Here is a 24,525-nt window from a genome sequence, read left to right as displayed (position 1 = left end):
TGTCAAAAATTTAAAGGTGTAATCTATCTTAATTATTTTGTAGCTAACATCCCATTGAAAAGTTCCTTCTTTATGCGGTTTCTTTGCATTTGGTGGTGGCTATTTAGCTAACCAATAGAAGAATCTTTAAAGCAAAATCTCATGTAACACAAAGCAGCTTTTATGCAGACATATGCATGTAATCACAGTAACGTGTTTGAAATCTGAAAAACATGATTTAACTGTTTTTTTCTTTTTATTCCTTATAACTACGAAATTTGATGGCATAAATATGAAAATGACTTGCACTCTATCCTGTGCTGAATAGGTTCCACTTTAATCCATATCCAATATTTATCTGCAGAAGGATAGGGGCATTTCTTCCAACAGCGTCACAGAACCCTCTCAAATTTATGAAGGAAACGGTAGAAAATTTTAGTGTGACAACAACTGCTAGTACTAGATAATAACTAAAACAAACATAACTTCAACATAAACATTACAACATATGAAACAAATATAACTTCGACAAAAACAACATTAAATCATATGAAACTAATGAAAGTAACAAAACAATAACTAAATTCATCAAATTTCACCCCTAAAAACTGATTTAATAAGTTTTGAGGCATAACAAGAAAGCCCAACAATTCGTTTTGGTCTGGTCCAGTGAGCCCATTCATATGTTATCCTAAAAAAACATTCATATGTTGTCTAATGAGTCCAAAAACAGCACAAGCCATAAACACTCTCTCTGGGGTGGTGGTTGGTGGTGAAATTTGCACAGCAATCTGCACAGAGCGAGAAAAAAAGGGCATGGAGGCCTTGCACTTGCACCGCGTGCTTCCCATGCCTGTTCCTCAAAACTCCATCTTTTGGCGTTCAATTGCTACCCAATTAACCACAATTCCCATTGCAAGGCCACCATTGCTTTGGAAATCAGCATCCACCTCCCAAATTTGCACCGCCAGAGCAGGGTGGTTTCTGGGTCTTGGAGCAGATACGAAGAAGACAAATTTACCTGACACCGTCAAAGCCGGTGACCCTGTTCTGCACGAGCCCGCTCGGGAAGTTGATCCCAGTGAGATAAAGTCGGAGAAAGTTCAGAAAACCATTGATGACATGATTCGGGTCATGAGGAAGGCTCCTGGAGTTGGTCTTGCTGCTCCCCAGATTGGAATTCCTTTCAGGGTCTGTTCCATTTTTCTTAATTTTGTGTTTTATATGTTCCCGATTTTGTGTCTTTTTCATTTTTACAATTGTACTCTAACTTGCAATGTTCTAGTAGTTTGATGTCTTAGAAAGTGTCTTGAAGGCTTACCTTGAAAAAAAATCTAAACTTTTCCGAGACAGTATTTTCACTGATGTTGGTTGCTGTTTTATTTTTTTAACAATATGCTGATAGATCAAAGCAATGAGGTTTATTGTGCTAGAATATCTATCACAGAACTATGTGGAGTTGTGTGAAAATATATTTTATTGCCTTTTCATATATGCAGATAATTGTTTTGGAGGATACCAAAGAGTATGTTAGTTATGTCTCGAAGGAAGAGGCTAGAGTCCAAGATAGAAGACCCTTTGATCTTTTGGTATGTGGATATGCAGAGAAAAGGAGAGTATTCAATTTAAATCTACAGTTTTACCCTTAAGTCTGTTACTTTAATACATCATTCATTAGTTCTCTTGAGGCAGGTCATCCTGAATCCCAAACTAGAGAAGAAGAGCAAGAAGACTGCTCTATTTTTTGAAGGGTGCTTGAGGTGTGTGCTTCTGTCTTTGCTAGACTGAAAATTTCATATCTGAGACGACAGTAGAACCTATCATACACTTCTTGTTACTCTTGGAAATTTGTGCATGTCTAAACATTTGACACTGTAGGCTATTGGTCCTTTCATGGGAAATGGCTATTTTTTTTATCTGAGACCAAAATCATGCACCATTTCTCTCAATACTACAAGAAGACCTAGTTATAAGATGCAGGAACTGAGGCAGGCAAACAATTTGACATTGTCTAATGATTTTGCTTAATGGCTAAAAGAGTATTGCTAATGCATAGCAATATTGGTTTTGGTAGAACTAACTTAAAGATGATTGTTGGCATATACATTGATGATTTCAAAATTTTAAATACTGATATGAATGTTTTTGATGTATTGCTCAAGTCTGGCATACTCCCCTTATGTATTCTGACTTGAAGCTGTATTTGTTTTGTTTTAGTAGTTTGATGTCTAATATTCTTGAGGTTTGTGGACATCCAAACTTGAAGCATTCCAAAATTATAATTTGTTAATTGTTGTGAGGTACCATGATTGTAATTCAAGAACATCGATGCAATTCCCAAAGGGATATGGTCTTAATCAGTTAATTTTATGCCATGTTTGAGTGAGATTTCTTCCAACCTGTTAGTACTCAAATGACTTACCGGATTATTTATGCTGGTAATAGCTCTTCCAATATAGTGTAAAGTCAGCATTTGAAAACCTAAAAGCAACATAGAAAAAATGGATATGGTCTTGTATGAGCAATCATATATGTTCTGTCCTTTTATCTACAGTACTATATACAGACATCCTAAACTGGTATATCATATGGACAATGGTATTTTGAAACCCAGAGAGTTTTAACTTTCATTTGACATTACCCTTTACTATATTCCACTCTCTTTTTCTTTATAAATACAAAAGTTTATTTTTTTAATGATCATTTTATCCCTACAGTGGCTTATCAGATGATTGTTTTTGGTGTCAAGTAACATTTTTCCATAACATTATGCAGTGTTGATGGGTTTAGAGCACTGGTGGAGCGATCCCTTGAGGTTGAGGTTACAGGTTTGGATCGCTATGGTGCACCAATCAAAATAAACGCTTCTGGGTGGCAGGCCAGGATTTTACAACATGAATGTGATCATTTGGATGGAACTCTGTATGTTGATAAGATGGTACCTAGAACTTTCAGAACTGTGGACAACCTTGACCTGCCTCTTGCTCAGGGATGTCCCAAACTTGGTCCTCGCTAACCCTACTTTTCAGCCTGCAATTGTCTCTGATAAGGAACTGAATACAGATTTCTGATTCATGTTAGTGACTTCTGTAAACCGTGAATGGAAACCAGATTCATTGCCACCATTTTTGCCAAGAGTAGCCATTGCACTAGACACTACCAATTAATGTTCAAGTTTCAATCTTGTATCATGTACTTTGGAAAGAAATTCTTAGTTGTAGATTATGAAGTTTGGTTATTGATGATGGGATGATACCTAGATTTTTCACTCCATTGTACTTATGAAAAGAAAATTTGGGTTTTCATTTGTCACCATTTTTGAGCAGTTACTTCATTGAGATTGAAACCTATGTTTTCACATGTTCCACTTCAGTTTCAACAGGGTAGGTTTTGATAGTTGTTTAAAGGTGTGTTGACAAGGATCCATAAATAGGAAGAACTTGAACGGAAAAAAGAAGATAACTTTTACTTTTTTTTCAACAAAAAAATCATTTTTAATATATAAAAACTGACATTTTTATACATACAAGTCCTTAAAACTCGTTTATTTTTAAACTTAGTGACCATTCTTTTTATGAATGTTACTAAATAGTAATAGTAATTAAATTATCACAGGAGAACAAAAATATCGATTAATATATTGTTAAAAAAAAGTAAATAATTTTAATCATGGACATTTTTTTTTGTCTGAACTTATGTTATCTTACTACATTCAGTGCATTTTATTCATTTACATTGAAGTTGTCAATTTCAAATTTTGTGATTAAATGCACTGAACCGATTCATCCCCTCTATTTCTATCAGAATTTGTCTGATATTATTCATATGGTATTAAGAACAGAACTACAATATTAAGAAAAAAAAAAAAGGCAATCTAAAGTTATTAGATTGTGCAGCTCTTTTAAGTAATAAAAGAACACTTGTTAGAAAATAAATTATAATTATAAATGTTGATTAAAAAATTAATAATTATGATTATAATTATAATTATAATAGAATAAATATGTAAAATACAATGTGAAATTATTGTACTTTCTTCTTCGTAAAAACAGATACCTAGAGGAAACAAAATGTTGGCTTTACAACATTGGAACATAAATGAAAGTAACGTTTGACGGTCAAATTTGGCGGCGTTGTTGTCTGTTTTGTGACCTAACAACAAATGTTTGAAACACATCCATCATTCAATGTCCAACGCCACCACAATCAAACAAATCCAAATTCTTAATAAGCATATTTCATTAATCCCACAATATACTTATCAAATGTGAAATTAAATAATAATAATAATAATCTGAAATTAACAGTTTGAAATTATCTCAATATAGTATGACTATAACAGTTAAAAAGTAAATTTTGAATTTAACTAGATTTTATAAAACTAATTAACTTGTAAAATTTATATCCGTATAGATACTACAAGTTATTGTTATCTTTAATTAATGTGAAACAAGTTAGTGCTAATGTTTTTTTCTGTCCGATGATTCTAGAAGAACAAGTAATTAGTGATCACAGAATCACGTCATGATTAAGTGATTGTCTTTTTCCTTTTTCTCTCTCGTTGTATGAACACTATATTTATTATTATATGATAATAAACCATGTTGATTTCTATTTGGACAATTTCGTTTTTTCAACTTTGTAATAAATTATTGGCTGTATATGATTAAGAGATCCAGCACCACCCATGTTGATGAATTCAATGCTCCGAAACAAATCAGCGTTTGATTTTTCTTGTTACCAACTTTTTATATTTTTTTAATAAATAAATTCTCTTGCTCTATGTCGTATAACCAGTCAACTTTATGTTCCGAGTCTTGACCACAGAAATAGTTCAAAATTATTTGACTAAACAACCACGCCACTGAAATATAAAAAAGAAAAAAAAAATCTAAATTTCCCAGTTTTGTGAAAAAAAATAAAATAAAAAAAGGTATTTGGATTGGATCATTGGATGCCATGATGTTTCACACCGAAGATTAAAGTTTAAAGACAGCAATAATTGATGAGTGGAATTATTAATTATAGCACATTCACAAAATAAATTATTATTAATAAAATAAAAAGGTAGCATGCATAAAGATTTTCCCAGATTAAGAAAAAAAAGGATTTTGCCACATTGATTGAATTCCCAAAATCAAGAGAAGAAATAGATGCTACCTCTGATTACTTTTTCATAGGTATAGCCAAAAAGGGTTGCTTAATCCCTGTCACAGCAACACTAATTTCTAGGTTATGCCATTATTGTTCATCAATCTACTGTCATATGCAGAAGAAGATAGAAGGAACAAGAAAACGATCACATGAAAATTTTAACCTTGTCTTGTCTTTCCTTCTGTTTGCAACTGATCACAGATTCACAATGAACAAAGCAAAAAACAACACAGAGGACAGAGATGGTTCTGAAGCATAATTATAGTGTTCTGAGATATTGAGATATTGCAATGTACTGAAGCTAAGTTTGAAAAAGCATAATCATGTGGAAGATATTAATGAAGATTCACTTTGTACAAGATCAAAATTCCAGGTCGATCGATCCACCAAGTATACACATAATTACAATCACAAACCATAGAGAATTGAAAAATGAAACAAGCAAAAAAAACTCGAAAGAGAAAAAAAAAAAACAGAGACCACTGCTACTATTCTCGGGGAGCAATCTCCGGCCACCGGAAAGAAAAAGACCTACCTGGAACGGTGCTTGGCGGTGGGCTTTGCGCGGCGGCGACCCTTTTCCCCTGTTTTAGAGAAAGCGGTGCAGAAGCCGCAAGCAGAGAGCTTTGGAGAGGGAGGGTCGATCGCCGGCGAGACTTTTCCCATGCGGTAGCCGCCGTTGGAGCGGGTTCTCTGGATGGCGGCGGTGGGTGGTGGTGTTGCTGTTTTTGCGTTAAGGTTGTCGGCAGCAGCCTTTTGGTCTTGGTTTTGGTCGTTGTTCAATTCAGCAGACACTAATTTGTCGTCCCAAACAAGCCCCGATGAACCTTGTCTCCTGAAAGACACCGCAGATCTTTGCAGACCAGCCATGAAGATGAAGCTTCTGTGTGTTCTTTCTCTCTGTTCCTCTGTTTTTCTCTCTCTGTATAAATGTGTGGATGTTTCTAGGTTTAGGTTAATTGAAGAGATTGTTGATGTGTGGGTATATATATATATATGTATATATATATAGGTGCGTGAGTTTTACTGTGAACGTTATTATTATGTAGAGAGCGATGACGATGGTGATGATGGTGAAGAAAAGGGTCACACAGAGGTGACGGAGTCAACCTTCTCTTGGGATTTTATATCTATTAATTATTATTCTAACACGTAAAATTTCTAAATAAATTTTAAAAATTAAACTTTTTTTCATACACTATTATATATATGCAAATAAATAATTATTGTAGACAGTTAGAGTAAACATAAGCGTGAATATTTTTTAAATATTTATAAATTATTTAAATTTTAAAAATTGTAAATAAAAGAGTAAAATTAAAAAAAAAAACGAAAGGTGTATATATTGTAAATATAGAGATATAAATATAATTATAGATAAAATAAATTTAGATATTGAAATAAAAAATATTATAAGTAATATTGTGTAAATAATATTATGAGTAATTCTTTAAATTTTAAAAAATAGTTACTAAAATGATGAAAGAGTAAATACTGTATAATTATATATTATTTTTAAATTTAAATATTTATTTATAATAAAAAATTACTTTTTCAATTATATATTATAAATATAATTACTATTTAATGTAATAATGTTTGTTTATCTATAAATGTGAGTAGAGATTAAAAATAATTTTATTTTTCTGGACATTTAACTTATACTGATTTTGATGAAAAATGCTAACATTAAGCAGATATGAGTATATATATGGTTCATATATGATTTTTTAAATCAATTACAGAGACAAAATGAATTTAAATTCTTAGTTTGAAGATAAAATCGAATGTAGCTAGCTAAAGTCATAAATTTGGTTAAGCTGTTATCTTAACATTTGAGTTACTAAATATTCACTTTTTATATATTATTTCATAATACTTATAATTACATGTTTAATGTCGATTAAAAATATTTTATAAACATGCATCTCCAATTATAAATATAATTTATTTCACCTTTTCGAATCTTTTGAATGTTCCAACATTTTATTTTAGCTACTCAACCCAATCCTATCTAATAGTTGATTATCAATATTTTAAACTATTTATAAAAATTCGGATATATTTATAATATAAAATCGAAAGGAGCAAGATGCCAAATCGTAATCATATAATATTAAATAAACATATAATCTCAAATATGAAAATCCATCAGTTTGTACCTAATGATCTAATTGACGTGTATAATGAGTAGTTGAATGATGATAGTTAAATGAATCTATTTATAATAAATACAAATTAAACTGGCAATTTTTATGAAGTTTGGTTGTACAGCTTCAAACATACACCTAACAAAAATTATTGAAAATAGAAACACTTAAAAAAAGAGTTTAATTATTCTTTTGATCTCAGTTTTTTTCAAAAATATCAAATTAGTTATCCAGTTTTTTTAAGTTTTGATTTTTAAAAAATTGATATCATTTGGTTATTTCTTAAAACAAATAAATGATTTTTTAATCAAAATTAGCACTATGATTATATTAATTACAACAATAAAATAAATCATCTTTATTAACAACTTCAATTCTGATGAAAAATCATTGATCCATTTTAAAAACTTTAACGAAAATAACTAAATTGCATCAAATTTTTAAAAGTCAGAACCAAATTAAAACTTAAAAAAATAAAATTGGATGATCAATTTGATACTTTTTGACAAAAACAGATATCAAAATAATTTAACCTAAAAAAACTATGTATAACATTTGATCTAATTTAATTTGACTTAATCAATGGATCACATATTTTATAATTTTGGTGGACCAGCTTGCTTGCATGTTGTGTTCATAGATTTCACACAATCCCTCCAACTCCAAATTTCATTTTAATAATCTGTTTAAGCATTGAAAGTGTTAATTTATTTGGTCATAGTTGCAAGAAGATTGAATGAAAAGCAATGTGTTTAGCAGATTCGCATGTGGTGTGTGTGGATTATAATTAGTAAAGCCACGTAGTTACGTAACTTAATGTTGCATCCCAGTTTTGAAGATAAAGACGATACGTAAATGGAAGGAAAACCCATCACCACGTACATGCATTTCATTTTAGGAAATAACTTAAGTACTTTTTGCTAAATCTAGACATCATTAATTAACAAAATTAACACAAAGGGGTTACACCAACATTTCCCATGTATTTATTTTTAATATAATGTCACTAGTTTCATTAACATAGGTTGTAATTTCCAATTATGAATGTGAGACCTCTAATCAAGTCAAATTTATTTTGTCTAACTTCTTAATCTAATGGTGAATGGTGTTTTAGGTCAAGAAATAGTGTTATTTCCACGACCACTAGAAAAAGAAATTAAAGAGAGACAAAATTTGTTATCATATTCATCGAAATGTTTGAATCTATTTTAGGCTTTTATCTACATGTTTTTTAAATTTGAAAACATAATTGTTTTGATGTATTCATTTATGGCATGCATTTGTTTGTATTTTTTATTTGATTATTTTGTAGTCGTATTTAATATTAGTAGAGCTTAATTAGTTGTTTATACCCATTGAGAGAGTTTTCTCGTACTTAAATTATTCGTGTTTTCTTTTATGATTATTGTTATCATTTTCTATCCATATGTTTTACACATTTAAAAAATTATTTTCAATATGTACTATGACTTTTTTATTATTGTTCCTAATTTTAAGGGTCACAAGTATATATATATATATATATATATATATATATATATATATATATATATATATATATATATATATATATATATATATATATATATATATATATATTTTTTTTTTTTTTTTTCTTACCGGAAAACAAAGTGCATATTTTAACAAAGATGCTAACAATGCTTTTTGTAACTTTTTTTTTTCTCTATTAATAATTCAAACTTGCAATTTTTTATAAGTTTTTGTTTCAATATATTTAATAGTCTTATATAATTTAGTAATCAAAATAAAATTTTTTTAAAACACACAATTTTTCTTTAACCATCTAGAACATTTTTTAGAAAAAAAAGGTAATAATAAAGATCACAAATCCAGAACGAACAAAATATATCAGATAGGTTAATTAACTTTAGTTTTACTAATGTTATTTCAACATAATTCTTTGAATTTGGTACGAGTTCTATATTATATTTTAACGATATGATCTCAAAGTTATTAAAACAATAACAACTGTTATTATATCTATAAAAACATTAAACGATGGTAAGAATTCACCAAAATTACTCTTTTTTTTTATAACTTTTAATCATATAATTTAAAAAAAAAACTATAGAAAAAAGTATTTCTAACATATTAGATTTTTAAGATAAAATAAATTGTATAATTTTGGCTTGGTCCACAATTATATAGAAAATGACCCTCGTAATTATGTTCTTCAAATTTTGTAAGCAACCGTATGACGAAGGCAAAGAAAGCAAATAATGATTTTTTAACTTTAATTATTCAAAACCAAAATTTCATTAAATTAATACAAAAAGTGGTCATAATCATAACCATCATTATCATTTCATCAATGTTATCAATGTATTAAAGATTTATCAAATAATTGATGACCTTTTTTCATGGGTTGTGGCCAAATAAAGTTCACATAATGGGTACGAAAACCAACGTTCAAATACACGTTAAAACTTCAAATACAATATCCAAACCAAAAATTACTTTTTTTTTTCACATTCTTTCTAAAATAAATGTTTATTTTATTTAATTAATTAGTGCGATATTATATCAATTTATTCAATAAATTTAAATTTGAATTTTGGATAAAGAGTTATGTTAGATATAAAAGAAGAAAATTTTACCTCTTATAACGATTCTTTCTTTCCAAATGGGAAAAATCATAGCTATTAATAATATTAATTTTTCTTGTAATCTAAAGATTAAAATATACAAATAGATTTAATTGTACTCGATGAGAAATTACATCATTCTCGTGATAATAATGTTTATGATACAAATTTTCCAAGTTAAAGTTAGTAACATTCTTGTTAAAATCAATAGAAAAGACAAAGAAGAATCAAAGTTATTGAATGAGATGAAGATACACATTCCAAACATAAACTAATCCTCAAACACATTCACAATCTCACAACTGGTATCAGAAAAACCAGTGTTGTTCAAAAGATAAGAGAAGAAGAAGCAAGAGTGGGATGAAGAAGTGCCCCTCTAATGGCGGAATTGGGCAAAGGCTTTCCCTTGAGGTTGTCACAGCCATAAATCCAAACCCAAACCCATTCGCACCCAACCCTTCTGCAAGCCACCATTCCAGAACCCAGATCTCTGTACAAACAGATACAATCCTCATTCCCCACACACTTCACACTCTCCCAAACCCTCTTCCCTCCCAACAATCTCAACCCCAATTGAAGGGGCACCTCATCCACCAAGCACCACTTGTCGTCACCTTCACCAAGCCCCCAAATGCAACCACTTCCTCCACAAGTTCCACCCACCAATCCCAATGCCCCATTTCTCTTCACAAGCGATGCAAACTCAAGCTTTTCAGCCATGGGCACACCCAGTTCCCTCCACCCATTTCTCCCAACATCATACCCCACAACGCTGTACGCTCTCGCCGAGGTTACCCAATACAGAGTCTCTCCAATGCACACATTCTCATTCGGCGTCCACACCGTCAGCCTCACCGCGAATTCCACCGGCGTCGACCCCACAACCCGCCACGTCTCTATCCTCGAGTCGTACATCTCCACCTTCGTTTCATACGTGGCGCCACCTTCCGCCGCCGCCTCCGACATGCCACCTGCCACGTACACTCTAAACGAAGGGAACACAACATCATCATGAGATGAATTCGAAGACTCCGAGACTTTGACTCCAACGGCAGGGTTGGTTCTTGCCGCGCGCAACCGGGGAAGGTGCTTGAACTCTCCGGTGAAGGGGTTGAAGAGACCCAATTGGAGGGTTGTGGAATTGGTGACCCTCAGGAGGAGGAGGCTTCCGATTGAGGCAATTGGTCGAATGGATGGTAGTGGCAGAGAGAGTTGGTGCCATTTGTCTATGGTGGGATTGTGAGCATAACAACATGCTCTATGGTTGCGAATTGGAAGAGCCAAGAACCATGAAGAGGTTGTTGTTGTTGTTGATGATGTTGTTGTCGGGGATAGAGGATATGCTTTGGAACAAGTGTGCCAATTCTTGCAAACTGATCTTGCTATGGCCAATGAATCTGGGGAGAGAAAGGAGAAAACTTTGGCTAAGAGATCTAAGGGTAGGTTGTTCCAAATTGACATACCCAGAATTGGTGATTTCAATCTAAGGGGTGATAGATAGATACTCATCAACTTAGCATATATAGTATTTATCAACTACTGAATTGCAGTGTGCAGTTACCAACAGTCACTGATAAATTTGTTTCTGTTGATAAAATCATTGTTATCTTTGTATTTGTAATGAAGTTATTTGCTGTGGACAACATGAAATTGTGCTAGTTAAAAATGATGTTTTTTTTAAGGAGAGTTATTGGGTTGAGCAATTATCAGAGGCCAATAATTGCATCGAGATGTGTGACCCACATGTGATGCGGAGCTCTGTCACCTCCACCAAGTTGCGTGTGAACTTTGTCACTTTTGGATTTAATATCAGAAACCTAAATTGGATTGGATGGTTCTTGGAGATAGCCAAAGGGTGAGAGAATATGTGCTACTTCAAATTCGTATTTCCTCCTTTTTGAAAAGCAAATTTGAGTTACTACAAATCCTCTGCTCTTTTGTACAAAGCTTTCTCGCTACTTTTCTTTATTGAAAAAGATTCAGAAGTGTTGCAGGAAAAAATTGTTTCATTCTCACAAACAGTTGGTGAACAAAAGGATAATGATTGCAAGTATAAAGAAAATGGGCGTGAATTATTTGAGGTATTAAAAAGCTGCATCTATATTGCTTAATTAATTGATCCATTAATTTATTGATTATTGGCTTTGCTTAGAACCTTATCCTCAAAAACTGAAGTAAGATATTGAAAGATATAGATTACGTTACTGTCCAGAAACCTAATTTTGCGTCTTAAGTTCGTGTGCCATGGTGAGTGTCCATTAACATATCTGAATTGACATTATATTGTTTATATATATATATATATATATATATATATATATATTTCATTTGAATTTTCTTCCACTCAATTTTAATAAGATTTAAATAAATAATCTTGATAATATAAAGTATCATTTTTATATAAGATTATTGATAAAACATTACGAGAATGTATTCATAGTTTGAGATGGGCATGGTCCCTTGCAGAGGAAACATTTACAAGACATGACTTGAGGTTGAGGAAAATACCAAAACCAAATTTTTACTTTTTGGATGAATTAAACGAAAACGATTTTAATTTTATCACACGAGTTATTCTCTCATGCTATATATAAACAAGAAATGAATATAAAAGGGGATTTTAGGGTAAAATTGATCTCGTGAAAGTGTTACCTCCTTTTGGAACATCAATTCCATTTTTGTGGGACCTTTCAGAATCGAGGGTCCTTTCAAAGATTTGGAGCTATGGCTTCTTCTAGGAGATGCGCCACCCTCATTAGCTCCATTGCTTTTTCAATTTATTTCTTTATCATCATTTTTCAAGTTCCCATTTTCAGGTATCATTTCCCCTTAACCCTTTTACCTTATTCCTCTTATTTCGTCTATGCTAATCACCCTTACCAATTCCTTCAATGCCATTATCAGAATAGCATAAACAAACCATTGCTCAACGAAAGAAGAGAACATAGGATAAAATGATTCTAGAATGTGCAGGGAATCTTTTTCTTTATATTTTTCAATACAGATTTTACAGTTGTCTTTTTTGTTTTTGTTTTATCATGTATTGTAGATCCAATGTGTCGTTTTTAAATCATCAGTCAACAACGATTGAAATCAAATGCACCTTCAATTAAATATTCCAGAAATTAGGGTTGGTGTAACATATAGGAACCCTTTTTTGTTACTTACATTTTTTTTTATTGCGTTAATTTTCAATGTGTTGATCAAGTGTAAAACGGCAGAACTAGCAAGCAAAGTACATTATCAAATCTCCTAAGTATTTGACAATTGAAGTGGCTCGCAGAAAATTCTAACATTAATTTTTGTTTGTGATTGCACTGCCACTAGTAACAGGGTCTTGTAATTGGGATGCTTTTTGTTCTTGTTTTTGTAATTCCTGCAATTATCAATTGCCAAAAGCTTAGAATGAAGTTCTGGAATGGTGCTTTTAAATTTGTATCGCGGTGGTGATGATGGTCACAGAGGTCTTGTTTATTTCCAGGGTTCCATGTAGAATTGGAATATGTAAGACACCGATAGAAGTGACATCTTCTCAGTTAATTGCAAGTGAGGTCTTCCCTCGTTCTATAGTGAAGATCCTTTTCTACCCTGGAGCTGTTGCAAAGGCAATTTGCAATCACAAAACCATCCCAAGCTACGAAAATCTGCTAAACATTCACCAGTTCAATACAAGGACAGTGTCTGCTGCATCAGATATCCAACGCCTAGAGGTGTTGTGTTGATTAGTAACTGAAAATAATTCCTCTGTTAGTATTGAGATCAGTGCTAGCAACAAATCCCGCACTACTTCTAATTTTAACACACTGTCTGTTCTTGGTTAAACTTTTCTTAAAAATTACATAAAGTTGTGAGTGAAGTTCATCAAACAAGGAATATGCCTTACACAATTTTGCAATTTCTTTCAATTTTCAGCCATTAATGGATATTGTGTTGAGAGAAGTGTGTCAGGGAGTATGTTGCTAGCATTTGGTAATGAACTTGTTGAAGGTTAAGCTTTGACCCTCATTGGGTTGGGATTGTGTTGCAGGTTCTTGCAGGAAGCTACTTGTCTGTGGCAGGAGCAATCACAGGGCTGATAAAACCAGGAAGAATGGGCCTTTTTGGAGTACTTCTTATCATGTGGGGTGTCATTAGAGAGTCCATAATGGGAAGATCTGGTTTCGCTCAAGCAAAAGGCATCTACATCTATCCAGCCATGTATATTGTACTAATCTCAGCATTCTTCTCTATCAGAAAGGATGTCAGAAAGTTAATTCGTACATTCACTAGAAAGCATGTTAAGAAGGTTAAACGTTTCAAATCAAAGGGAAAATGAGACTTGTAATGAATGACATGCATACGTCCATGGCCTAATTGGCTATGATGCCTGAAACTGATAGGTAGGTAGCACTTGTATTGCCTAATGCAATTGCAGACACATGAATAGAAAAATTCTTAATCACAGGGTTGCTAGTGGTGATTATGCAGCATGAATTTTTTGTATTGTTCATGAATGAGAATGACTTGCAGAAACTGTCAAGCGCATGCATTCATTGCTGCTGTTCTGAATAGGGGTTTGATAATTCTTTAAGATGTGCAAATTCAGATTATTGTGCACTCTTAGATCTTTCATTGCATTGATCAAATTCAAACAAAAGGATGCCATTATTTATTTGTTTTCAGAAAGAGATGTATATGAGCTGAGTGAGTTGCAGACATAGTTTTCTTTGTCGAGTGCATTGAGTACTGTTCTGAATAGAGAACTGAGAGCATTCTTTAGAAGATGCACAATGCAGCTTAAGATGGGAAGTGTTGATTCTTTCATTGCATTTGTTAAATCTAAAGAACGTTTGTTTCCTAAACTCAAACTTTATGTCCGAAAGTGCTTTAGAAATTAAATTCATAATGTCATATAACAGTTCTATCAAATAATGATAAGATTGAGTCATCTTCCATTACTAAAAAAATCAGGTCTGATCGCGTAAAATGGATTTATTGTTACCGCATTATTTTATCTTGTTTCGTAGTATTGAATATAGTTCTTAATAAGTTTCTACATTAAATACTTCAAGAAGAAAAATGGTCTTAAATTTGTTTATCAAACTTGAATAAAGTTGTCTTGACTTTATTTTTAGTTAAAAATCCTCACACTGAGATTTTAATTTGTATTACGGGGATTAAGATTCTGTATCTCAAGAGTTTGAATGAAATGGTGGAGTTTTAGAAAACCCCATTGGAATTTAGAAGAGTTTATCTAATATAACAAATAAAATAAAGAATATATATATATATATATATAATACTCTTAATTTGATAATAATTTAATATTTTCGTTATGTGGTAGTATAATTTTACTAAATAACATTAAATTACATGTGAAGAAATCTTATATAAATGGCTTAAATAATGATTTAATTTTAGTTTTTGTTTAATTTTTTCAATTTGGTCATGTTTTAATTTTTTTTAATTTGGTCTTAATATTTATTATTTTTATCCAATTCATTTATTGTTTTAACACCGTTAAAATATGTTAAAATAGTTAACCGATTGTAAATAATAATTATTACGTGTTATTTTATAAATTTTTTGATTTTTTTAATTTTTTTTAAATTATTATTATTTTTATTTAAAAAAATTGTTCGCATGCCAAATTAACGTGTTAGTGGTAATGTTAAAGTAAAAAAAAATTCTAAAAGAAGTTAAATTCATCCGATAATTTGAGTCTAATAAAATGTTAAAAAATTAGAAAAACCCTATAATTGAATATAAAATTCAGCTCAAGAATTTATCGTGAATTTATCAAAGTTTACTTTAACAAATTAATAACAAGTTACCTCGTTTTTGTTTATCTAAAATAATAATCTCATAAAAATTTTAAAATTACTTTCTAATATTATATTATACGTTATACGTTTTAATTAAGTAACGTGAACATTTTTTTAGGTTAATAATTTTTTGTGTGTATTTATATATATATATAAATATATATTTCTGAAACATTATTTCTAAATGATAAACCAATAAAATAAAACATATAAAATCTGAAAAACTGATGATTTTCAATGTAAAAACAACAATAACCTTAGAGTAAAAAAAAAAAAAAAGGCTGAAGCACTTACCTACCACAGGCGCCGCCGGGTCCTTTAAGCGTCGTCGTTTGAATACCCTACATAAATTACCATGAACGTTCTGCAGAGGAAATTGAGTGAGTGAGTGAGAAAGGTATTGAAATGAAAACAATGGCGTCGTTATTCTCTGCAACTGCAACCGTTATTCCTCGAAACCTCGCCGTGTCTTCTTCCGGCAAACGCTTTGTCGGCCACTCTCTTCTTTCTTCTTCTTCTCCGCCCTTCCTCTCATTTCCCACTCCCAAATCAAACCCTCGTAATCGTCTCACCGTTTCCCTCCAATCCCCACGCGCCCAATCCAGCGCGTCATCCTCTCCCTCCGCCACTTTCCACGGCCTCTGCTATGTTGTCGGCGACAACATCGACACGGACCAGATCATCCCCGCGGAATACCTCACCCTCGTTCCTTCCAAGCCCGACGAGTACGAGAAGCTCGGCTCCTACGCCCTGGTCGGCCTCCCCGCCTCCTACGCCACGCGTTTCATTGAACCCGGCGAGACCAAGACCAAGTACGCCATTGTCATCGGCGGCGCCAACTTCGGCTGCGGCTCCTCCCGCGAGCACGCGCCCGTAGCGTTGGGCGCCTCCGGCGCTGCCGCCGTGGTCGCGGAGTCGTACGCGCGGATCTTTTTCCGGAATTCGGTGGCCACCGGCGAGGTGTACCCGCTGGAGTCGGAGACCCGCCTCTGCGAGGAGTGCCGCACCGGTGATGTTGTCACGATCGAGCTCGGAGAGAGCCGCTTGATTAATCACACCACCGGGAAGGAATATCGGTTGAAGCCGATCGGTGACGCTGGTCCGGTTATTGAGGCTGGTGGCATCTTTGCCTATGCGAGGAAGTCCGGCATGATTCCCTCTCGTTGAGGTATTGCGTTCTTACCTTCTCCTTTGGTACCATACATTTATGACAGAGTTGCATTGTGTAGATTAATTACCTAAACTAAGATCGGATGAACGAAAATTACCTGATTCATAGATAGAAAAGGGTCCATTTGAACTTCTTGAAGTGCAAGTGTTCTGAATCCTCCATTAAGGAGAATGAACTATTTGAAGTCTCAAGCCTTGTGGCTCTTTTGTCTGATTGACTGGTCTGTTGAATTGAGCTTTCTTGATGAGAGTCAGGTTAAGGAAAATGTTAATGGTTAACTTGGATTAAGGTTTGTCTAGGTTAATAGTACAAAAGTACTACATAAGATCAAATTTTATAAATGGCCACATTCATACGCATTCTTAAAAATGATTCAGGAGTACACACACTTTTTGACTCAAGATATTATGCACGTTTTATAGGTAAAATCCAGAATAGAAGTTTGATTACGAGTTAATTTGTTTTCTCCACCTATTTTTAAACTAAGAGTGTAAGAATGTATGAGTTAACTCACGAATTTGACAACGATGGTCCCAACCTTCTTTCAGTTGGTATTATAGTCTTTCTTCATGCCTCTGAGCTTCAAATCAGTGGCACAGTGTTCTCTAGGAACTAATCAAAAGGGTGGTGCACAGCCAATCCACGTCAGTATCGAGACCGTGTGGATCATTGTGGGAATGGGGATGTTAGGATCCAATTGTTAGGTGTGAGTTGAGTCCTACATTTGAGGTATGCATATATTGTCTGCGGTTTATAAGCCATTGGACTATTCAACTACTTAGCTTTTGTGGTATAGTTCTCTTAACTGTCTTAACAAAACCATTTTCAAATTCATTTGACCATGGTTTATGTTTTCATTGTATTCTAAAAATGAAAACAATACGTCGGAGCATATGCTATTGTCGTCAATCTTTAGTTCTTGTGGTTTAGTTTGTTATCAGCATTGAACAAGATTATCTTCTGTTGCCAATGCTCATTTTTGGAAGTTAAGTTAGAGCGTCTTGATGCATACGTTTCTTTCTGTGTTTCTATTAAGCTTGGCTCTTATTTTTGGAAGTAGTTCTATGTTTTCTTTTAGGGGAAGCTGGAAGCGTTCATGGATTTGTTGGAACCGTGTCACCTTTGGCAGCAGCAACTACCCGATTATTTGAGTATTTGCAACTTATTGCCTTCTCTATGCATATTTTTTCTCGTAGTATGCAGTTTAGACATTTGACAGTTCTTCAGATAGGCTACTACTGCTTTGTCTTTCTAAGGTGAAATTAATTTGGATGAAGGAAGATTAGTACTGTAGTTTGGCTTTAGAATTATTTTGTACTTGGGAAATATGAAGTTTTCCTCGATGTCAAAGATTGGATGAATGTTGCATCAGCAGGAACTTTATTATATTATAGTTTTTAATCCTTGCTTTGCGCATGTTGATTTGAGAAGTTTGTTTTTAAATAATATAAAACGGGTGGATTGGTATTATAGATCTAGGGTTTAGGGTTTCAAATACCATATCGAAACAGTAGAATACAATAATCTTGTTACATTAGCTTCTAAATAACAGCGAAAAAGAAAACTAGAAAAATGTTTGGGCATAATTTCTTTTTTCTTGAATTTTTACTTTAGGAACATGTACTGAAACTGATCTCCTAGTGCCTGTTCTCTAAATCCGTTTTTTCTTTCTCGAATTCTTAGCAATATATACTCTTGGTATTTTTTGAACTTGTTTAACAAAAATAAAGCATTGAAATGCAGAGAATTGTTTAATATTTATATAACAGAAGAGACAATGAATTTTTTCAAAACATATATGTACTTAATTACTTAAATCACCGTTAATTTTTTCTATCGTATTAGTAAGTGGGATTATGTCACCTGTAATCTACACATAACAAGTTCTGAATATCCTAATGTAATAAGTTGTGATTTTTCTAAAATGTAAGCCTTTATTAGTAAAATTACAAAAAGGGAGTGGAAATGTAAATAAAAGCAGATGTAAAACTTAACATCGCCGCTCACCTTTTTTCTTCCTGCACCTCCATAAAATCTTTAATCTCTAAAATATACTTCATTAAAATTAGGTTTAAACTTTGGTAAAAAGACACTTTATATTGTATGATCCATATCCATAATGTATTATGTAAAATATTATTCTCAATAAATGATATATAATTTTTTTTTCATATGATAAACAGAATAATTTCATAAAATATTTAAAAATTATTTGTATAATACTTTTTATTTATTATCTAAATTTATTATATTATATTTATTAGTAAAGATAACATTTTAATATTATTAAGAATAATTTAAATATAATATATCTTTTTAAATATGTTCTGGATTGAAAATTTACATAATATTTCCGAATTTGGAAAATATATTTTTAGTGAGGAATAACTTCAGATTATATGGGGGTACAGGAAGAAAAACAAAAGGATGCAGAGGGAATTAATTACCCATATGCCTACTGTGGGTTCAGCATGTTTGGACCGAAGAATAGGTTAGAAAAAAGCCCAATCTCATAATACCATACAAATCCTCCATGAGTTTCTTTTCCCTTTCCTAAGCACAAACCCTGCAAGTAAACCCTAGCCGTCGCGATGCAGATATTCGTGAAAACCCTCACGGGGAAAACCATCACCCTTGAGGTTGAGTCTTCGGACACAATCGATAATGTGAAGGCCAAGATCCAGGACAAGGAGGGTATCCCGCCGGATCAGCAGCGTCTCATCTTCGCCGGAAAGCAGCTCGAGGACGGCCGCACCCTCGCCGACTACAACATCCAGAAGGAGTCCACTCTCCACCTCGTCCTCCGTCTACGTGGCGGCGCCAAAAAGCGCAAGAAGAAGACCTATACCAAGCCTAAGAAGATCAAGCACAAGCACAAGAAGGTGAAGCTCGCCGTCTTGCAGTTCTATAAGGTTGACGACTCCGGCAAGGTGCAGAGGCTCCGCAAGGAGTGCCCTAACGCTGAGTGCGGCGCCGGAACCTTCATGGCTAACCATTTCGATCGTCACTACTGCGGCAAGTGCGGCCTCACTTATGTCTACCAGAAGGCCGGTGCCTAAGTTGTAATGCATTTGCTTTTCTTACTGTTATTTTTAGTTCTTAAAGTTTTGTTTAATGTTTTGTTCTTTTAGTGTTGCGACTGTTTCGGTTTAATTAAACTTTTATCAATACTTTATGGATTTCGATTATCTGTTATTCGCATCCATATTTTGTTAATCCCGTTGAAGTAGTTTATGCTCGAATTGCTGTGGTGGTTAATTCTTCTATGAAGATTAAAGGGGATTTTAGGGTAAAATTGATCTCGTGAAAGTGCTTCTTTTGGACCTTTCAGAATCCAGGATCCTTTCATAGATTTTGAGCTATGTCTTCTTCTAGGAAATGCGCCACCCTCTTTTGCTCCATTGCTTTTTCAATTTATTTCTTTATCATCATTTTTTCTAGTTCCCTTAACGCTTTTTCCTTATTCCTCCTTTTTCGTTAATGCTAATCACCCTTACCAATTCCTTCAATGCCATTGTCAGACTAGCATGATCAATGGTGGGAATGCGGGGATGTTAGGATTTAATTGTTAGGTGGGAGTTGAGTTCTGCATTTGAGGTATTGGAATGAAATCTTCAACTACAGTGACTAGCTTTGGTGGTATAGTTCTCTTAACTGTCTTGACAAAACTATTTTCAAATTCATTTGACTATGGTTGATATTGTAAAAGTGAAAACAATACGTTGGAGCATATGCTGTTGTGATCAATCTTTAGAATTTGTGGTTTGGTTTGTTATCAGCATTGAACAAGATTATCTTCTGTTGCCAATGCTCATTTTTGGAGGTTAAGTTAGAGCGTTTTAAGAACTTGTTTACAAAAATAAAGCATTGAAATCCAGAGAACTGTTTACTAAGAGGAAGAGTAGAATAAATGACTAAGTTTCTCATATTTCTTTGCTGTCATTTGTTTGTTTCACATACGATTTACTTGGTAGGGGGAAATGGAATGGAGGAATGAAAAAAAGAAGTGAGATTTCATGCTTGGAAGGTCATGGGTCTCTGATGAAATAGATCATTTACAGGAAAGCCCATCTTATTGGGCTCAGTTCAGATGGAGGCTGAACCATTAAAAGCCCATCTTAATGTTTTTCCATTAAAAGTTGGACTGTGACTAACTGTAAGATTAAAATTGTTGATTTTTAATGTGTTATTAAAATGAACAATTAAAATTATGTGAATCAATATTGTTCACACTACATTAAGGAAAAAAAAAATGCAATTAAATCTTGATTTTTTAAAACTTCCCTTCAACGTTTGTAGATTTTTCTTGGTTGGTTTAGTCGGGAAAAATTATGGACTGCAACAATTTTGCTAGGGACTATCAACATACTTCTATGTATAAAATTGAAATGTCATGACAGATAATATTTTATTTTACCCAAGAATAGAAAAATAAAGCAGAGAAAAGTAAGGGAACTACGATTGAACAAATCTTGACCTTTCAATTTCTGAAATTTATTTCCTCGCTAAAGCTGTGCTTATTCTATCAATTTATTCCAAACTTCATTTAATAAGTGCCAACAAAATGGTTCATATCAATTTCTTGACAATTTTTCTTCTATTTATTATTGTACTCATTCCTCACTTGGGTTTGTTTCTTAACTCTTCTAACATTCACATGGACTTATTTTTCTGAGGTTGACAAATGAAAAATCACTCAAAATATATCAATTTAGGTTGTAAAAACTTAGGTCGTAAACAAAAGTTGTCAAAATTTAGTTGTTATAGTATAATTTTCTTATTTTCTATCATCTGTACTTACATGCAGGGGTTTGACGTTGCGCCACACAATAAAGCAAATATATATCATACAGAGATGTCTGCATTCACCAATAGCTTCTTCTGAAGTCTCATTAGTGCAAACTTCTGCATTCACCAATTGGATCTATTTGCCTCATTTATCATTCAGAATGTCACTCTTTTCTCATGGAACAAGACAAATAAAATGACTGTATAGATAATAATGAAAGGATTCTGGTTCTCTACAGTCAATGAAATGTTCCTCATTGGAAAGAAGAGAATTGAGATGAGATTTTCAAGGGGATAATGTTTTCAATGTCAGCATCATTACCGAACTGCACCCAACTAGGAGGACATATTGGGACCTCCAACTGATAAGCATTAAGCCATGCAGCTTTTTTTTTTTAAATGACCATAACAGTAACACTGAGAATAATGAATTAACAGTAATATAAGAAGAATAATAGAACGAGAGACATTTGTTCAACATAAAGCTTTCCTGAAAAGAATGAGAGACACTTCACTAACATAAAGCTTGCCTGAAAGGAAGACAAGAGTCCTACATAAAAGCAAACGTAGTTATGGACTCTTTGGCTCATCTTTTTAATCCTTTTTAAAGCTATACTTTACATTCAGAGAAAGGAATCCAATGTGATTTCTGTTAATTGCATTACATACCCTTCAAGAAAAAGAAACAGCATGGACCTGAATTTGTGAATCAAATAAAGGAATATCCATCACATAAACTAAAGAAGATATCTTAGTCTTCCTTTTTTTACTCCATAGTTGAACATAACTGTTTGAAATTCTGATTCAAAGTTATTTCAAATCAAATATTCTTTTTGTCAACTCAAAGGTTTAAAGTTGTTTTGGTTTCAGTTTGCTCATGTGACCCCACATGCATACTTAGTTTTGATTGGTGTGTCTGATTATTGAGAATAAGATGGTCCACTTGGTGAAAGTTAATGAAATGAATGTGATGGATCGTTGTTGCATCAGCAGCACTTGAGGAAGTACAACTACGGGAAAAGAAAAGAGATTCATATTCATTTAAGAAAACCACGCACCATACAATAAATGGAACTCTCTAACGCCAAAACTAAAAGAAAATAGTTTAAAGCACCAAAACAACATTGCTGTAGTTCTTGAGGTAAATCTGAGAAAGATCCTAAGGGATGTAGCAGCTAGCTAGCTTCTCTGTAACATGGCATTTTTAAACCACCTTTTTTCAGAATTCACACTGTCTTTAACATCCCAAAGAAATTAATAAAGAAATCTTGCAGCATCATCTCCAGTAATTCTTGCTTGGATAAACTCATTTTTTCTACTACTAGTACGTGTCCCTTGGAGCACTGCATTTAAAGCATTCCATTCTGCTGGCGAAGTTGTGCTCATTGCATCCTGATCTGCTCAGTCACACAAAGATCAAAATGAAGAAGCAATTAATAAATAATCCATTTTCCATAACAACAAACAAACACAAGTCATTGGAAAGACTACTTGGGAAACCAGTTTTCAAAGTATGCAACTTGTAAAAGCAGTCAAAGAAAGGGGAAACCAATAAAGATATGAGTTGCATTGCATGCCTAGAACACCAACAGTGCCTTTTGTTTTTGTGGTGTTTGTCATATTCTTCACACTTTAAAGACAGCAGCCAAAGAAAAAGCACAAGATGTTCCCTCTGGCAAGAACCAAAAATCAAAGAATTTGGATTCTCTCCTGGTTTTGTTGTGTTGTTTCTCTACTGTACTTTCAAAATACACTAATGACTATTGATTTTGAAGTTTCAAAACATATTAAAAATATCTTTAAAACATCGTAATAGTGTGTTTTTAAGACTCAGCAGAGGGTAACACAAAAAAAAACTCAGCAGATAACTGGATTCAAAATCAAAAAGATGGTGACCTGCTGCATATCCAATCACCAGATTTCCAACCAGGTCTTCCACTGCCACCAAAAGCTCTTGAGCGCAAGATGTCACTGTTGTAGCCTCCAGCCAAGTCATCCTTGAAAGCACCACACTTGAAGCAGCTTGAGCGGCTAGCAAAGTTGTGAGCCCCACAGTTAGCAGCAGCACAGTACCAGTCACCAGGGCGAACATCTGACCCAGTTAACCCAAATGAAGACCCTCCTCTTCCTCCAAACGCACCAAAATCAATTCTATCTCCATATTTTGAGTCCCCACATCGCTGGCATGAATCTCTCCTCTGAAAGTTCAGGTGCTGGCATGACCTGCAGTTCCAGTCTCCCGGTCTGCTCATATTTACTTCCCTGCAAAACACTGTTGCATTCACCAAAAACAATCATAGTTATTACACCAAGAACCAAGTCTGAAATGTTGAATACATTTTTCTGGTAGCATATTTATTGCCACATTACATGTGTAATGTGTTTATGCATCGTACTAGGCACTAGCTAGCTTCCTAGCATCATGCTTATTATAATATTGGGACAAATCTAAAATAAAATAACTCAGTCTTGGATTAGCTTCTCTGAAACATATGAAAACAAGTTACGAGGCTGACATAAAATAGCACTCTCATTACTATAAATGTGAGCTTCTGGAGAGTTTAAGAGTTTAATAACTGAAGAACTACATAGAGAGTTTTGAAGAATAGGTGAGATTGAGAAAAATATGAGGGGGGTGGTGGAAGGGAAAATACAAAGACCAACCTGAAGATAATGTAGTGAGTTGGAGTGTTAGAGAAGCAGAAGAAGAAGAAGAAGCTGTAGAGGATTTGCTGATGAGAAAATGTGATATGGGGGATGGTTTATATACTGGCAGAGACCACAGAAAAAAGAGAATAAATGGAGTGCCGTGTTGTAGTACTTTTTAGTGTTGTTTGAGTGACAACCTAGATAAATGGAATCAATGAATTCTA

The 24,525-nt window shown here is 33.4% G+C and overlaps 7 protein-coding genes across 8 annotated transcripts; 4 read left to right on the top strand and 3 right to left on the bottom strand.

Moving 5' to 3' along the window:
- The first annotated feature begins 640 nt into the window (after positions 1-640).
- Positions 641-3,375, top strand: LOC114165820 (peptide deformylase 1A, chloroplastic/mitochondrial). Its single transcript, XM_028050406.1, has 4 exons — positions 641-1,170; positions 1,479-1,568; positions 1,672-1,739; positions 2,755-3,375. The coding sequence occupies exons 1-4, from the start codon at positions 697-699 to the stop codon at positions 2,993-2,995; spliced, it is 873 nt and encodes a 290-aa protein (XP_027906207.1). The 5' UTR covers positions 641-696; the 3' UTR covers positions 2,996-3,375.
- A 2,007-nt stretch (positions 3,376-5,382) lies between these two features.
- On the bottom strand, positions 5,383-6,203 carry LOC114166249 (MAPK kinase substrate protein At1g80180). Its single transcript, XM_028050961.1, has one exon. It carries the CDS (start codon positions 6,001-6,003, stop codon positions 5,665-5,667), a length of 339 nt encoding a protein of 112 aa, XP_027906762.1. The 5' UTR covers positions 6,004-6,203; the 3' UTR covers positions 5,383-5,664.
- Positions 6,204-10,216: 4,013 nt separating this feature from the next.
- LOC114165666 (F-box only protein 6-like) lies at positions 10,217-11,350 on the bottom strand. The gene has a single exon (XM_028050235.1). The coding sequence runs from the start codon at positions 11,348-11,350 to the stop codon at positions 10,217-10,219; it is 1,134 nt and encodes a 377-aa protein (XP_027906036.1).
- A 1,159-nt stretch (positions 11,351-12,509) lies between these two features.
- Positions 12,510-14,525, top strand: LOC114167479. The gene is made up of 3 exons (XM_028052570.1): positions 12,510-12,705; positions 13,371-13,599; positions 13,917-14,525. The coding sequence occupies exons 1-3, from the start codon at positions 12,614-12,616 to the stop codon at positions 14,202-14,204; spliced, it is 609 nt and encodes a 202-aa protein (XP_027908371.1). The 5' UTR covers positions 12,510-12,613; the 3' UTR covers positions 14,205-14,525.
- Positions 14,526-16,036: 1,511 nt separating this feature from the next.
- Positions 16,037-18,294, top strand: LOC114167337 (3-isopropylmalate dehydratase small subunit 3-like). Of its 2 annotated transcripts, none has more exons than XM_028052396.1 (2): positions 16,037-16,861; positions 17,925-18,280. In XM_028052396.1, the coding sequence occupies exon 1, from the start codon at positions 16,099-16,101 to the stop codon at positions 16,858-16,860; it is 762 nt and encodes a 253-aa protein (XP_027908197.1). In that variant the 5' UTR covers positions 16,037-16,098; the 3' UTR covers position 16,861; positions 17,925-18,280. The 2 variants fall into 2 exon arrangements, with proteins under 2 accessions (XP_027908197.1, XP_027908198.1); XM_028052397.1 differs by having other exon boundaries at positions 16,038-16,861; positions 17,943-18,294.
- A 1,105-nt stretch (positions 18,295-19,399) lies between these two features.
- Positions 19,400-20,080, top strand: LOC114165954 (ubiquitin-40S ribosomal protein S27a-like). The gene has a single exon (XM_028050595.1). It carries the CDS (start codon positions 19,456-19,458, stop codon positions 19,921-19,923), a length of 468 nt encoding a protein of 155 aa, XP_027906396.1. The 5' UTR covers positions 19,400-19,455; the 3' UTR covers positions 19,924-20,080.
- A 2,583-nt stretch (positions 20,081-22,663) lies between these two features.
- On the bottom strand, positions 22,664-24,525 carry LOC114166079 (zinc finger Ran-binding domain-containing protein 2). Its single transcript, XM_028050733.1, has 3 exons — positions 24,317-24,525; positions 23,549-23,924; positions 22,664-23,049 (listed from the first exon to the last, which is right to left on the bottom strand). The coding sequence occupies exons 2-3, from the start codon at positions 23,902-23,904 to the stop codon at positions 22,974-22,976; spliced, it is 432 nt and encodes a 143-aa protein (XP_027906534.1). The 5' UTR covers positions 23,905-23,924; positions 24,317-24,525; the 3' UTR covers positions 22,664-22,973.

This window comes from Vigna unguiculata, chromosome 10, assembly GCF_004118075.2.
Source record: "Vigna unguiculata cultivar IT97K-499-35 chromosome 10, ASM411807v1, whole genome shotgun sequence".
NCBI lineage: Eukaryota > Viridiplantae > Streptophyta > Magnoliopsida > Fabales > Fabaceae > Vigna > Vigna unguiculata.
This window is presented reverse-complemented; position numbering and strand designations above follow the sequence as displayed.